Source organism: Cryptomeria japonica, chromosome 3, assembly GCF_030272615.1.
Source record: "Cryptomeria japonica chromosome 3, Sugi_1.0, whole genome shotgun sequence".
Classification (NCBI taxonomy): domain Eukaryota; kingdom Viridiplantae; phylum Streptophyta; class Pinopsida; order Cupressales; family Cupressaceae; genus Cryptomeria; species Cryptomeria japonica.
The window spans coordinates 436,804,914-436,822,592 of record NC_081407.1 but is presented as its reverse complement, the minus strand read 5'-3'; the positions used below and the strand labels follow the sequence as shown (position 1 = coordinate 436,822,592).

At 36.8% G+C, this 17,679-nt stretch overlaps 1 protein-coding gene across 1 annotated transcript in view; it reads left to right on the top strand.

The window, feature by feature from the left end:
* LOC131068478 (protein NLP9) overlaps nucleotides 1-10,012 on the top strand; it is a 161,333-nt gene extending 151,321 nt beyond the window's left edge. The window contains exon 6 of the mRNA XM_058003658.2: nucleotides 7,352-10,012. Coding sequence (XP_057859641.2) covers nucleotides 7,352-8,733 — 1,382 coding nt within the window. The 3' untranslated portion in view covers nucleotides 8,734-10,012. The remainder of the gene's footprint in view (nucleotides 1-7,351) is intronic.
* Nucleotides 10,013-17,679: the final 7,667 nt, after the last annotated feature.

Genomic DNA, 17,679 nt, shown 5'->3' with positions numbered 1-17,679 from the left:
GTCATCGCGCAGCGGAAATTGGAAGGGTTACTAAACACAGTACACCGTGATATCATGTAAATTGATTTTTCCGTGGAATTAAGTTCGGGGGAATTGTTTGCGGTTGTGGATGTTTCGTTCTACACTGTCTTCGGTGAATATATGAACTCTTCGGGTGGCACACAACAAGAAGTTTGGCATCAACAGTCACTGCGTAATTAACAGGTGCATCATGAAAGAAATTCTTTAACCCATTTCCTGGTGAAACATTTAATCATTTGATAATGATTGTTGAATAATAATTGTTCTGTTCTCTGTTGATAAATGCTATGTTTATCATTAAGCATGAAAGTAAAATGGAGACTGCGTGTATTGAACAATAATACTGTTAAACGATATTCATTGGCATGCCAATAATCCACTGGCTGTGTTGAATAATACGTTTCTGTTTTAATCTGGATATATACATCTATTTGCAATCAGTTCTTAGTTAAGGAATTTTACACCAGACGTGACAGTCTGAAATTTGCTTTTTTCTATCAAGAAAACCTCTTTTTTTTTATTGAAGACTTATTGGATACGTTGGAGGCGTGAATCATCTTCATTCTGCAATTGGTTTCATTTAAATCCATTTTGTTTTGCATAAGTTATAGCTTTTTTTTTGTAAAAACAGTCTAAACCCTGCCCTAGGGTTTGCAGTGACATTATAAAATGTAAATAGCCTCCATTCCACATGTCCAAGGGCCAAAAAATTGGTGGAATGGAGGGAAATGATATGCATTTTAGTTTCCTTTTTGTTGTAGGGATTTATACATGATTTTTCACGTGCAAACTTGAAGGAAGTCGACTGAAATTGTGTCTCAGTCTGGGACAGCAGTGTAAAAGAGGAGGTTTTGGTTGGCTTGGATGCCTTGGAGGACCTTGAGGGGTCAAGTGGGGGTTGTGGAAAGTGTGTGAGGGTTCCATTGACAGGGAACAAGGGTTGTCAAGTTGGGTAAACAATCCAAATGCACAAACTTATTGATTGTCCTAAAATTGTTAGTTACTGTCCTAGTTGACCGTGAGACAAGAACTTTGTGTTTGTAAGTTGGTATGCTGGTTGGTACTGTGGTTGGAGAGAAAAGAGGGATTGGGCAGACCCTATTGAGTCTCTAGGAGCCTTTGGAGGCATTGAGAAGTGGGAAAGAAGTCTAAATATATGACTGTCCTAAACTTTTTTGACTGTCCAAAATGTGTCAAGACTGTCATAGAAAACAGTGAACCAAACTAAGTGTTTCTATGTCATCTTGGGAGGTTGGGTGGGTAGAGAGAGTCCAAAGTGAACATGTTGATAAGCCTTTTAGGATTGACAAGGGAGTTTTTGTGTTTGTGAGGAATACTTGTGACAAGTTGTGAGTTGGCATTAGAGGAAGAGTGGAAGTCCTATTTGGGGGCAGTCCTAGTTGAGTGACTAGTAAGGAGTTTGAAGGTGTTTGAGAGTTGTGGAGCATGGTTTGAGGTTCAAGATGGTTGAATATGTATGGAGGAATGTGTGTGAGTGGTTGGATAAGGGTTTGAGGAGATTGGATGTGTTTGGGCTATTGTAGCCTTGTGAGTGGATTAAGAATCTAGTGAGGGATTTGTGAAGTTATGGAAGGATTAGATTTATTGAATAGGTAAGTTGGGAGAAAGAAATCTCCCTAATATGGTTTAGTGTGTGGATGCTCTGCATGAAAGGCCTCACAGAATGAATACCAATTTTGTGTAGCATATTCAGAGGCAAAGCGGAGAGCACTAGCTCAAATGTTTGTCGATTTGGTTGGATGAGGCGAAATTGAGTCTGTAAATCTTCCCAAGAGCGAAGACTCATAGTGGCACGAGAATAAATGTCATGAGTAGTGCAGATGCCGCATTTGTGAAAACACAGAGCAAGAACTCCAGGGACACGGGCCAGTGGGAGACCCTAGACCTGAATGAGAGGTGACCACCAAATATTTTGTTGGTTAAAAGAAGGCCATCACGAAATCCCGAACCATCCTAGCGAAGCCAGGTCTTCACAGCTTCCCAGGCACGCCAAATGCTTTTAGCAAAAAAAGTGCCTTTAATGTGCACAACATCTTTCATGATAAGAAGGGTTTGAAAGCCAATCCCCTTCCAGGCCGGTCTATTAATCGAATGTCCTGAGGAAATGCAATGTCGAAGCAACACCTTCCAAGCTTCGTTTCCAGAAATGGCTCAAAGAACCCATTTGGCACAGAGAGCTAAACCTTGTTTCTAAGTGGACAAGAGGCCAATCCCTCCAAAGTCACCAGGGATACAATAGAAATCCCAAGCAACTCTGTGAAAGCCATGATTATCTACGCCATTGGCCCATAAAAATTCTCTCAAGAGCTTCTCTAGCTTACAATAAGAAGCTTTGGAAGGAGCCCAACACGAGGAGTAGTAGACATGAGTAGCTGCAATGAATTTACCAGCGAGAGAAAGAGGCTTGGTAATCTAGTAAGCAATTTTCTTCTCAATTCTTGCAAGCATTGCATTCCAAAGAGCAACAACAGACCCTTGAAAGGCAAAGGGAATGCCCAAAAAGAAAAAATCTCCCCATGTTGGATCCAATTCCATCCAAACTAGAGCATCCAAGGCGGAACTGGAAGGAAAGACTGCCTGTAACACTTGGTTTTGTGCCATTGAATAGCCGACCCAGAAGCTAAACAAAAAATGTCTAGACAATGAAGAGTTTCCTTGACATTATCCTCCTCTTCGATGAGAGTGAGAAAAGAATCATTAGCAAAATGGCCATTAACAAGCTGAGAAGGTGACTCAGGCAAGGAAATCCCCCTGACTCGTCGGGCAAAAATGGCAGATGCAAGCAGATATCCAAACCCTTTGGCAGCAAGCACGTATAAGGAAGGTGCAAGAGGACAACCTTGGCGAATGGATCTGAAAAGATCGAAAGCTGAAGATTGGCGACCATTGATGGTAATACAAGCAGAAACATCCCCAAAAAGCATTGGCACAGACTAAATGAAATGGGGAGCAAACCCTAAGGCTTTAAGCATAGAAAGAATAAAAGGCCATTCTATGCGATCATAAGCTTTAGTAGAATCAATTTTAAGGAAGAGGGCTTTCTGCAAAGTGCGTCGGGCCCATTCCATGCCTTCCTAGGCCGCAATGATATTATCTAGAATAAACCTAGATTTGATAAAACCAGGTTGCTCTGGGCGCACAATCTGTGGAAGATGTCTGATTTTGAGCACCAAGGCTTTTGCAATTATCTTGTAGGAGACATTCAGCAAGGTAACTGGCCACCAATTATAAATGTCCTCAGGATCACCAGCTTTGGGAATGAACTTGATATTCCCCTTGTCAATAATTGGCCCCAAAGAATGGGAATGAAAGGCCTTCAAGTATACCTTATGCAAATCAGCACCAACACATGGCCATAAGGCCTTGTAAAACTCGCAGGGGAAGCCATTGCAACCGAGAGCTTTATCATCTACCATATAAAAAATAGCATCCTTAAGATCCTAAAAAGTGAGAAATTGATCACAAAACACTCTTTTAGCATCAGAGAGCTAAGAGGGAACCACTGCCAAGCACTTTTGCAAAGCAGTATCGCGGTTAGGGGAATTTTCCTACGTAGTGAACACCTCACAATGTCTGACAAAGGCTTGAATAATATCCGGTAGCTCAGAAAGCATTGATTGACCTTCTTTAATCCTTTTAATCCCTGGAGAGGAATGGCGTGCTCTGAGAGCACATGATCACCAACCTTAAGCCAATGCAATCTGGCCTTGATTTGAGCTCCTCTGGCAGCATGAGAATCAACAATGGTGTCTGAGTTGAGCCACCTGGACTTGATGTCCAGGGCTGAAGGGGTTAGCCATCAAAGCTTCAGTAGTAGACTTCAAATTCTTGGTTGTGGCCTCATAGGACCGTTTGCGGTACGTGGCCAACTGTTGGCCATAGATGCAGAGGAAACGGGCAGTTCGCTAGATAGCATCATTTCACCATGTAATCCAACCGGTGAGTTGAGTAGGACAACTCTCAAGATTCCGGACCCACTAGATGTGGCCTAGCATTGGGGGATGACTTAGTAGAGAAGTATTGAGAAAAAATTGCGTTTTTGGAGTGTGCTTACAACCTGGCATCCATTCAATGCTAAATTTGATGGGAAAGTGATCTGACAAGGTGACTTCAGCAAGAGGCAAAACTGGAAAAGATTGGTTTTCCCCAAAAGCAAAAAACGATTGCGCTGAGATCATGGCACGATCAAGACGTTTAAAGACTCTGCTAGGGCCAGCTCTGTAATTACACCAAGTGTGCCAGACTCCCTGAGAAGGACGATGAGAAATATTGGGATCAAAAAGCCCCAATTTATTTTGCATGTGAAACCATGCTTCCCGTTCACCAGCTATCCACTGAAAAGGCAGAATGTTGTCTTTATCGGAGGCCACTTCAACCATATTAAAGTCCCCACACATCACCCAAGTGGCAGGGGGCAACGAATCTGCAATCCACCGCCACAAGCAAGATCGCTCCACAGCATCATTGGAAGCATAAATATTAAAGATCCCAAAAGAATGATTGTCGACTGACATGAGGACCCACACTGCTCGCTGAGTAGGATCTAACCCATGATAGACAATAGTAGAGTGCCAACGTGGTGAGAGAAGAGTGACAACACCTCCTCTACCAACTTCGTGTTTTGAAGCAAAAACCAGGCCATTTGGCCATATCACACGACATGCAACAACCAACAAGAAAGCAGTAACTTTAACTTCTTGAAGGCAAAGAACATCAATACCAAGATGAGCTTGTCTAATATTCCGCACGAAATTTTTATCTGGTAGGGTTAGTAAGGCCCTGAACATTCCATGAGAGGAAGTTCATCATTCAAAATCTTGCATGCCTTCTTTGTCCTCAAGAGAGGATAAACTATTCTGCAAAAAATCTGAAGCAAATTGAAAACCAGGGAAAGAATCCCTTGAAAGAACCCTGCGCTTACCACGACCCTCATCTTTGCCGCTATCCCGCCTAGACGGGCTGCGAGAATGGCGCAAATGTTGAGCTGCAATAGTTGAAACCGCATGAGGAGTACACACCCATGCAGAGCGAGAACTACTCTCAACAAAACCCTTCCCCTTATCAGTAGGGTTTGAAACCTCCGATTGCACATTAGCTTGCGTTGTAGCAGGAGTTGGCTTCATAGAAGCCGCAGGCTGGGAAGAGGGTGGCGCTACAGCTGAAGCATCATGCTTAGGTTTATTCTTTCGACCCACAGTGGTCCAACCTTCTTCCAACTTGGGTTCCGAAGAACCGACATCTTTAGAAGGCGCCTTAGTCCTAGGAGCAGCAAGAGGGCAATCTTTAATCTTGTGATTAGAGGACTGGCACCGATAGAAGGTGTTATGCAAATTTAAATATAGCACACGCTGAGAAAAGCTATGACCGCCAACCTGAATATCAATAGTTTCCTTAAGATCCCGGGATAAATCCACTTCAATGCAGGCCCTCTTTTGAGGGCGGGCATGAAAAAAACAGTCTGGCTCCATGCAAACAATCTTGCCAAGAGATTGGGCAATCGTTTGCAGGAACGACCAACAAGGAAGAGGGAGACCAAGAAATTAAACCTAGATAGGGACCTTGAGCTTTTTTTCATCGGAGATTGTAAAGTCCCTAGACCACGGTTGAAAAACCAACAAGGATGACTACACAAACCAGGGACCATGCTTGAGGACACCCTCAACATGAGTAGGATTTGAAAAGCGAAACAGAAAAAAACCTTTGGTGAGATTTTGGATGCCATCAAGCCGGATCCCATGAGGGGCCCAAGCTTTGGCAACCCAATCACGAAGCATGCTTTCAGGTGGAACCCTCCCCACAAAATAACCAATTAAATTATACTTTTCAAGCCAGTTGCATGCATTATCAAAATCTTGCAATGGTAAAATAACATCAAGGGTACCAGAAATAGTACCTTGTGAAACACTTTCGGAACAAACTTGCAAGAGCACTTGGTTGGGGGAGCCATGCTCTCCAGATGCCAAAACGCTAGCACCAACATCAATTGTTGGACTAGGAATGGTCGAAGCCATAATAAAAGGCTAAAAAATCCTGCAATAAAAGCGCCATGACAACCAAAAATGCACTATGCAAACAAACAGTACAAGAAAGCAAGAAAACCTTAGTAGAGCTCTAGGTCCTAAGTGTAACTCACAAATAAAATATTTTAATTTACTTTTGTCTCCATAATTCCCCTCTTCCTCTCCTTAGGTTTAAAATATAAACTTATAAAATCTAAATACATTTCCTTCACATAGATGGCCCCTCATTGAAAACAGCTTTGTGTTACTAGGCCAAGGGGGGATATTTTAAAAAGCATTTTATAAGACTTAGTGAATGAAATAAAAATACAACTCTTCTGAAAACAATAAATTCACCAAGTCCAACTGAAGCCCATTGCATTGAACTAAGGAAGGAATTGAGACCATGGTCAAGTGCTAAAAACAGCACTTACTAAAAATAGCAAAAACTGCCCAAACCTTGAAACTGAAGATGATGCACATTTAAATTGAGAGGAGACTGAAGCTATGACCAGCTGCCAAAAATAATGGTTACTATAAATAGTAACTGCTAAAAATAGCAAGTCAGCCAAAACTACCAACTGACCAATTGGTTTCCAAACTAACACTTTACTAAACATAGTAAGTCTCGGACAAGTTGTCCGAAATCACTCCAGAAAGTGTCGTTCATCTCCATTAATCTGTCTGAAGTTTTGAACACACTGGTGACATCAAAATACCCCTTTGATCCTGCTGTTACCAACCCAAAAAGCCAACGCTAAATGCACTACAAGAGAAACAGAAAATGGGGACATGACAAAAATATCAAAAATATCTAAATTTTGATCCAAAGGTAAATTCTTTAAGTTGGTTTTCCTTCAAATTCCTTAAATTTTTTATACCTTCACTCTGGTCAAATGTCTAATGATTGATGAAAAACTTATCCTTTCTCAAAATATTTTGTTTGTGATTTGAAAATACTGAAAATTAAAGCACAATGAAACTCAAAGTGCCAATTTTTGTAATCATCGGTCGATGTGTATTGAGCTTTGTCACATGCATTGATTAGGATTTACATTAAATATTGGTTAATTATCACAGATATAAAGTACCTTAGATTTCAGTTATATGATCTGTGATTTAAGGTTCTGTTATTTCAGAAATTGACTGACACATTCTGTTTAAATTTTTCCGATCTTTGACAATGTGCTAAAAAGTGTTTATTTGTATCTTGTGGTGAAGAATTTTAAGTTGTGCATGATATGTTGCATATTTCCAATGGTGTTAAGTTTAATGCTGGACTCATAAATTTGTTTATTTTATGTTTGCAGTGTGCCCCACTACATTGAAAAGGATATGCCGACAGCATGGAATTGCAAGGTGGCCATCACGCAAGATAAATAAAGTTAACCGATCTATAAAGAAGCTTCAAGGTGTCATTGATTCAGTACAGGGGCCAGATGGAGCTTTGAAATTAAATGCCATTACAAGTGACATACTCACTACAGCTTCCAGGGTCCAAGAATTGCAGATGCGTACCAGTATCCCATCCTCTCAGGGAAGCTGGCCAGTTTCATGGCCCTCTGCACAGGAGTTTGTATTAAGCCAAGCTGTGCCAGGTGAAGCAAATGTTCCTATGATGGAAACTATGTCTCATCAGAATGAAGAAATTATAAAGGATGTGCCCCCGACAGAATTTTCAGCTGGATTGGAATCCTCACCTTCTGTGAAGGCAACTCCAGGGGCACAAGGTGGTAGTGATACTCACATGCAAAGCCTCCCAGCTGATGGAAGCATTTCATCAAGGCAGGATGATTTATTTGCACAGAATTCTCGAGGGAGTACCCAGCAAGGACCATTGAGTAATGTCAAAGGCGGAAAAGAGCTAAGTAGGAACACAGATAAAGATTCTCACTCAGAAGGGTTGACTCATCAAAAAGGTGTGAGAACCATGAGTTCTATTCATGCACCTTTTACTGAAAGGTGTCATCGTGTGACTAGCACATTTGATATTAGTGATGAATTGAATTTCAGCAGAGAAAATCAACAGACATCTTTCCAGCAAAGGTTCACAGAGGGAATTCTGGAAAGCCATCTACAATCTAGAAATCATTTTCAAGGAGGAAAACATTACCATGTGGACTTGAAGGAGATTAAGGAGCATGTGAACTTGCAGGATGCTGACAACCGTGTCACTTCCAGAAGCTCAAATCTTGTTGATCTGGCTAATGACACAGGACCTAGATTTTATGCTAGAGATGAAGTAGTATCTGGGCAGAAAATAATTCTCCCCAGCTCTTCAGCTATTACAAATTCTTCAAATGGTTCTGAATCTTCACTATTCCATCCAAGTGATTCTGGTTCACCCACAGATAGTATTGTAGATATTTCACAAAAAGAAATACTTATTAAAGATGAGAGTTTAAGAATTACAGTGAAGGCAACATATAAAGAAGATACAGTTCGATTCAAACTGCCATCAACTTCTGGATATTCTGAATTATGTGAGGAAGTGGCTCAACGATTTAAGGTGGCAATTGGCACATTTCAGCTCAAGTATCTAGATGATGATGACGAGTGGGTGATATTGACATGCAATGCTGATTTGTTAGAGTGTATAGATGTAATGAACTTTTCTGGTCGGCATGCAATTAAGCTTTTGGTTCGTGATTCGGTCTTTGATGCTGGGAGCTCTAGTGAAATGTTAAGATGAATCTTGTTTTTACTCTGGTTTTGGAGATTCTAACTGGGATTTCTCATCTCAATTGTATGATTTTCTGTACTCATAGATTCCTGGATGCAGTAAGAGATTAAGCTGTTAATTTTCCTCTTTAAGTGCCAAGCACTGGCAGTCATGAATGTACGCATATCTACATGTAAATGAAAAGAAAAATGGTAATGCCTGACGAAAGATTATCCATACGGAAAAATGTTTGTGTCTCAGTTTTGGTAGCTTCATTTTTGGCTGGATGAACTCTTCAAAATTTTACAGCTATCAATTAGTGCAATATGGTATCACCAGTCATTTTCCGTATAATATTGCAAATCATGTTATGGCATCATCATCTTAGGTACTTATTGGGACTTAAGATACTGGCCTTATGACATTCCACTTAGATAGTTACCAGGACTGGCATTTAAGCTTGGAGATATGGAATGGCCTATAGAATGGACTGCATCACCAGTTCAGGAACTCATTCAATGTGAGGGCCTTTGGGTACTCTCCCAACGGAGGTCTGTTAGGTGCTTGACCTTGAGGTCGAGGATCCGAAGGACCCTTTCCCATTTAAGGTGCTCATCTAACATTCATTATTTTAATACTTTTACTTGGACTAAACAGAAAAGAGCAGTTATATTTCAAAGAGGAGAATTGGCACGGCATGGTTTCATCTGGAGCTTGGTCAGAAGGTTGAAACCGAAAGATACAACATTTGAACCATATAAGGAAAAGTTAAAGAACTCCCCATGCTCTCCTAAATGGGATCTCATACGCGGAAGAGAAGAGCTGCCTAAGCTCAGACCTAAAAGTCAACTTTACATTTACCTCTAGAAGTTAAAACAAGTATTCATTTGAAAATGAAGCCAAGATAGATTCGGTGGGATGATTTTAATTATAATAAAATCCTCTGTTTTTGTTAGTTTTTTCCTTCGAGTGCTGGGTCAAAGGCACATTAATTCATTTTGAGCTCAGGATAATCTAACAATTTCAAGAATAATATGCAGATGCTTACACAATCTCCAGTAATTATTTAATTTCCCAAAATTGCATGCAAATCATTAGTGCTGTGTAAAAGTACATAGACAATTGATAACGGTTTCTTAGAGATTTCCATCCCAATCGGTGTGGTTAAATTGTCTATACCACCCTTTGTGGTGGAGATACCTTTTAACTGAATCCACAAGTAAAAATAATATACCTTGAAGTGCCTGAAGATCATATAAAAAATCATCTGAGCTACTTACCGTGAACTCTCAATTAGAATGAACGTCACCTGCTTCTTTAATTTAGTTGTCATTTTTTCATCTTGTGTATATTATATGAAGATGGGTCATGGGAGTGTGGCCTTAACAACACAGCGTGTACTGTATAAGAATAATATGATTGTAACTAAGTCATCTGCAAAGAAAATTACTTTTAGGCTTTTAGCAAATGGAAAAGGCTATACAATGTGATATGTACAGAAGAACATTTCCAAATGGAGCCCAAAGGCCATCGAAGGCCTGATGTAGATGAGATGCTGTTGAGACAGCAATTGCTTTCCCTTTTTTCTGTTGTTTGCTACAAGATGGTTACTATCACCTGCCACCTGAAATACTCCTCTCCGGAGTGGAATCTGTATAATATTGGCAACAAGTTAATCTGAACTTTGGCCTGAGATTTAATTCCATTGCCCTGTTTGTTTTGGTTCTGGTGTGGAACAGGTGAAAGTGAGAGGTGTGTGATATGATTTCTGAGTAAAAGTGAGATGATAGCCTAAAATAATGGATCCATTTATCAACTCGTTGTCAGGTTGATCTTTGTATCATTGGATGATTTTTACAGACTTGGATCCATTTGTTTACCTTTTATGGCTTTCTAGACCCAATGAAGAGGCAATGCAGCCGTTTCCATTCCAATGTTTTTCTTTTATTGTTTATTATTTTGCTTTAGAGTCTTTCTTTGTAGGGTTAACCCCAACATAATGTACAACCCACTAATTCTTGGCATGCAAATGATGAGTTTATGCTATCATCTTAATGATCATATAGGGCACAAGTTTGTATGTATTTGACATAGTTAATGGTTTAAACAAACATGAAAATGCTGATTTCACCTTCTACTTTATACTAGTATTCATAATCCTCCAGATTTTGCTAAATTGTATCTTTATGAGAGGGTTTTATATCATCCACAAAGAACTTTTAACTCATTGTTTTGGTTCATATTTTAGTAGGCCGGGGTGCTGCTTCTAAAATGTTTGACCATTTCTTCAAAACCACCAAATCAAGGCTCTTGATAGAAGTTGGGCTACAAGACACGATCAACTCCTCGACTGAGAGGAAGTAAATTAATCAATCACCAATACTTGGCTGTTTGGGTCTAAGTTGGTAGGTATGGGGTTGGGTAAAAGTATGAGGTTCTTGTACATTCGTTTGGCGAATTTCACACACACACCCTATGTGTGCACACACATTTCGTACAAATATATTTGTATACTGTAAAATTGGAATGATAAAACTATTGTAGAACCATAAAAGATCCAACCACATAAAACCCTAGTTCTACAATCAAGAATCCACTATACACCAATTAAGAACCTAAAGCATGCAAGTCACAACAAAATAGAAAGATTATATCATTCACATGCTTACTAGGGTTTGATCTCCATTGTTTCCTATTTCCATTGATCTTGTTTGATATATTTGCTCTTAGATTTTGAATGTGCACAAGAGCTCAACAAAGAACGGATTGTGGTTGTGAAGTCGCTTGATTGCATATGTCATTAGGGTTGTGAAAAGATGAAATAATCCTCTTATATAGAGAACACCTTAAAAAATGGAGGGATAGGATTAAGAGGTGAAAAAATAAACGGTCGGATAGGATTAAAGGGTAGGTGGAAGAAATAATAAAATAATGAAAGCATAGTTAAGAAAAAACCAATGAATTAATTAAATAAATAAAAATCTATTTAATTAATAGAGGAAGTGAGACCAATTAAATAAATAAAATATTTAATTATTTTATCCTGACCCTTCTATTAATTAAATAGATTTTTATTTATTTAATTAATTCATTTATCCTTTTCTAGAATTAATTAAATAAATAAAAATCTATTTAATTAATAGAAGGGTTAGGATAAAATAATTAAATAAATAAAATATTAATTTAATTAAGAAAGGATAATTTTAAGTGTTTACAATATCATATAATAATATATTTAAATTTTTGATAGTACGATACTTCATCATCAATCAATGGTAGTGATAAAATTAATAATCAAATAGTTGAAAATTTCAATAATATATCATATATTATATATATTTTTAAGACAATTCAACTGAAAATCATTACAATTACAAATTTTGCAAATAATATAATAAATTTTTTGTAACTTGGTCTTTAGTCTTCATCAAAAGCATCTACATCAAAGTTACCACCTAATTCAACATGATTTAAACTAGGAGGAAATGGAGTGTCACTCCCACTATGTACATCACATGTAAGAGTCTTGTCATTTGTATTGACTCTAGCAAGCATTTTAGGATTTTTGTAATAATGTTTATAATAAGCTTTTGGAATTCATTATTTAATTTTTTTTTTGCTCGTGGTAGTGCTTGAGAGTGGACAAGGAGCATCCTTGTTGCCTCAAGTTCCTTGTGGGTACAACCTTGTTGCATTAGGTTCCCTTGAATTTATGCTTTACCCATAGGGAACCTACGGTGGAGATACTCCTTGTCCACTCTTGGGCTACTCCTACTACCACTCTAGAGCATGGCTTGATTGGGTACGAGATTGAGACCTCCCCATAAGAGAACTTAAGATGTGCCTTATTGGCTCTTGGGTTGCTCTTGTCACTACTCCAAAGCTTGGCTCAATTGGGTACGTGATCGAGACCCTTAAGGAGAGAACCTAATAACTTAGGCTTGTGGCAATCCATAAGTACAAGGCCTATGTGAAAATATATATCTTACTTAGGTGGCATCCCTAGTAACTCTAATGGAAAGATGTTAGCAAATTCTTTAAGGATAGGGTGATCATCAAGAGTAGTCTCTAGTCCATCCTCTAATCTATCACTAACTAAAATATAAAATAATTGACAACCCTGCATACACCACTTAGGATGCATATCGATAATCATGCAAAGAGAAATATATCTCTACCCTCCTCAGATTTCAACTCCAACACCTTGATCATTCACACACTCATTTTTCTTTTGATGATAATCTATAATATCTTGATGACCATTGAGCCAATCGATATGCACAACCACTCCATAAGAGCCCAAGAGAATTATTCAAAGGTTCATTATGGTAAAAGGTTCCAAGTCCCAACTTCAAATTTTTAATCACTAAATCTACTACCACCTTAGCTCATAAGGCTAGCTCAAACTCTCACTTATCATCTTGCCTAGAATCCACTAGCTTACAATACTCCACTAAAGATTGGGGCAATAAAATAGTTTGATTCCTCGAAGGCTAATAAAACAATAATTAGAGTACCATGAATAATACCGAGGGTCTCAATGCTAATAACAAGTAGTGCCTAGGGATTTGCTTAACTTGGCAATTTTCAATAACTGCAAATATTCTATGAGACCTACTCACATCTCCTATCTACTCTAAAGTTCCTACATTTTGACTATCTATTTTTACAAGTCCATATAAACACTCCTTGCCTAAGTGTCCTTACACAATAACGTACAAAGCAAGGCCCTCTAGTCTATACCTAAGGCATTGTCCTACTAGGTTGTAATGTGCCAAGTGTACTAGAGCTAACATCTAAAAGATTGTTGTGTGAGTTGGCCCTACACCATGTGTTTTGTGGCAATTGATCACTACAATGTCCTATGTTTGACATGTTCTAGAATGTCTTCTCTATGCCCTTATTGGGTCTAGGCTTCTAACCGTGATGATGCTACCACTAGGGAGGTCTAGAAGGCATCAAAATGGATTTGAATCTCCCTTCCATAGGAGTGGAGGACTAAAATTATTGTGATTATGTTGGTGCTAGCTACAATTTTATGCACATTCATGAGCCTCTTATTCTTACCTCAAATATCCTCTACTATATAGGCCTTCTCTATAATGACTTAGGATCATATGATAGGTCATTTGAATAGGATCTACAATCTCTGCATTGAGGCCCCTATCAAATTTGTTGATGGGGATGTTCTTCTCTTAGAGATAATCCACATACTATAAAAGCTCTAAAATGCAACTCATAATACACCACTATAAGCCCCTTCTACTACAATTCATAAAAATCTATTCAAGGCTAATCAAAATTATTTTCTAAATATCCAACTCTAAATTACTCTAGCAAAGTGTCCCATGTCAAAGTGTCCAATGCTATATGATAGTTTCATTCCTAATGTCACCAAGTAGACATGGTGCCTCTAAGAAGATTAACTACAAAATGTGCCTTAAAATTTCCCTTATAAGCATGCAACCCAAAGCACCTATTGAGGCTAACAAGCCATGACTCTACCTTTACCCATTTCATAGTCTCTCAAAACATTGTGTAGTTTGTAATTATATCAACTCCCTAATCTAATCCCTTGTATCACAAGAGACCCTCACTAAATTATTTTATTGTATCTAATTGGTCAAGGTAAACTAACTCCACACCAACCTCATCCATGTGCTCTACTTAAGTCCATGGGGGGATCCTACTATGCCCTCTAAGCTCTAGAGTGTATGCCTCCATAGAAATATATGAATGATATCCACAAGAATTCTCTACTATAGGTGGTAACCTATCTTATACCACATTGATCAATTGTTGAAGCACTTGGAGGTTTTATAGTTTAATCTTCGGAGGTGGCTTCTAGTGTATAGACACTACTAATGGTGGATCTAAATAAGCCACTTGAGAGTATGCCACTCTAGATGCATGTGCATGATAATGCCCTCTCTTAGATCTAGGCCACATCTTACATTTAGTCAAATTTCATGGTTAAACAGAGTTTAGCTTAAGTTCCAAGAGTTTCTAGTGTTGATATTATGCTCTAATACCAAGTGTAATTCCTATATTTTCACATGGATATAAATTGTAACACAATTTTTTTTGAAACAATCAGCCTTAAAAACACTTGTATCACACTACCCAAGGTAGTACATCATGTGCATTCAACAATCATTGGAGATGCAATTCTTTGAAGGACTATTGCATTATGTGAGGGAAACAAGTTCAAATGAGTGAGAGACATGAAACTCATTTTTTTCACCCTATGAAAAAGAAGACAACTTAATTAGGGTGTGGCATCACTCCACATGACACCTTAAGGGAAAACCCTTATGGGTATGCCCCTTTGGATTCCTAGGTAAAAATGAATTGTTCATTCCATCATTGTGAATTGAGTTTGTTAACCATTCTATTAACCACCTAAACATGCTAATTGTATCATGAGCCTATATGTAATTATTTGTTTAAGCATACAAATATTTAATTTAGTTTCTCTAACATAAAAAAAAAACTAAAAAAAGTATTGAATGTCTAATTAAAATCTTGATTTTAAATAAATTACGTAGATGCGTATTAAATAATAGCTATTTTTCTTTATTATAAATGTTTAAATTAAATTTTTTTTAATCAATAAATCGTATATTATTTAATTTAATTAGTTATTACTATTAAATTTTAATTATTGACAAATCAAAAATTTAAATTAATTAAATATTATTGAATAATAATTAAATTATTAACATCATGCTATATTTTCACAAATTCTCCATATTAGCCCCTAAATACTTCACTAAATTTTATTAATTTATATAAAAATTACATAGATAAATTTGATTTTTAAAATTTTATATTTAATTATAATAAAAAATTATTTAGTCAATAGAAATATTAAATAAATCTTAGGGCTTCTAAAAACCTCTACTAATTCACTATTTAAAAGGGGAAACTTTCTCTTTTCCTTTTGTTTGCATGACTTATTCTCATTATTTTATTTTTATTTTCCTTTTCTGGTTTGCACAATTTGAAAGAGGGTAGACAAAAATGTATTGTAGGTGAGGTTTTCACTTCAAACCAAGATCGTATATATAACCTTATGTTTATAGTGAATAGAGATAAATTTATATGGAATACGATTAAATTTCATTTGTTATATTAAGTTTTGGCATTGTTGTTTATTTTAGTTTGGGTCATTTCAAATGTTTATCAATTTAATGATCATAAATGTGTCAAATAAGATGAGAATGATAGGGATGGAGTCCTAAGAGTTGATTTTAGTGAATTAACAGTATATAATGCGAAGTTGTACATTCAATCAATGAAGAAAGAAAAAAATGATATTTGAAATATTTTAATTTCTTATGAAATATTGAAATTCACAAACACACTGAAGAGAAAGCTCATGGAAGATAGGCTATAGGTGATTTTGTTTGGGACATCCTTGTTAGAATATTTAATCTTTACTTGGCTTAGGTTTCTTTATTTGTATTTAGTTTGGGATATTCCTTTGGAATCCCTACATGTAATTTGTCCTCTAGTACATGTGTGAGGACAAGTCATTTATGTTATTTTCCTTTCATGGTATCAGAGCAGGTTTCTATTAATCATTTATTGAGCTTGTATTGTTGAAGGATTACAATTTATCTATTGGAGCACTCACCTTTGGAGCACTTTCTTTGAAGAAAGAAGATAAGAGTTTTAGCTTATATTTGCTTCATCAATTTTTTTCTAACTTGTGCAGGTTTTGATTTCAATTTTTTTAATTTTTTAATTTTTTTCAATCTTGCTAACAAGTTTGCATGTAGGTTTATTCTCATTTTTCTTGCCAAAATTTTGTTTCTAACCTCTTAATTCTCATGGAATAGTAAGCATCATCAATCTCATAGTTGTACAAATGCATCTCAAGAAGCTCTTTGTTTATGAAGATTACTTGAAGAATTGGGGCTACCTCATTGCTCACTTCATTTCAGAGCAAATTGAAGACAAACAAACTTCTCTTCCATATTGCAAAGGACAAGATCAAGTTGCTGATATTCTAACAAAGCCACTTTGTATAGAAATCATTATAGAAAATCTTGGTTTACAACCCATTGAAGGGTTTGATGTAAATTCCCCAAGTAAAGCATAAGGGGGGTGTTAGAATATTTAATCTTTACTTGGCTTAGGTTTCTTTATTTGTATTTAGTTTGGGATATTCTTTTGGAATCCCTACATGTAATTTGTCCTCTAGTACATGTGTGAGGACAAGTCATTTTTGTTATTTTCCTTTCAATCCTACTACTGTTTGAGCATGTTGATAGTTGATTGCTAACTTGATTTGAACAATAAATGATTAATTATTGGTCTTGTTCTAATATGCAGGTGTTATTATCTATTCTAATTTTAAATACATCTCATTACAATATTCCTTTAAAGAAGATAAGATTTTAACTTCTACTACTCCAATCTTGTTTTGAACAACATACTATATTTTAATCGTAAATTTTAACTTTCTATTCTAGACTTTATCTGCTATCTTACTTTTATTATTATTCAATAAATGAGTTTTTTATTTACAAATCAACCATTATTTATAACCAGTCATTATGGAATGCTTGCACTTACTAATATTTACTCTAACTAATGCAACACTAAGCATGAGTTGTATTTAACATGCAAGATGGGTAGCTAAGATAGAGCTATAGAATCATTTGACAGAAAGTCTGAAAAGAAAGAGACCTAAGGAATATAGCAAGAGCCACATTAAAATAGATTTATTCAAGAGGTTTAGGACTTTCATGCAAATGAATGAATGAATGTTTACAAACTACAATTAAATTAGCAACAACTAAAATATAAAGCCATTAAGAATAATCTACATTATGACTTCCAATCTTCAAAATCTACACACTAGAATCCTCTCTTTAACTTAAAATATTATTCCTTTAACAATATACTCCTCTCTTTAACTTAAAAGACTATTTTATTTTTTTAAATCTAAATACAATTACAATTAGA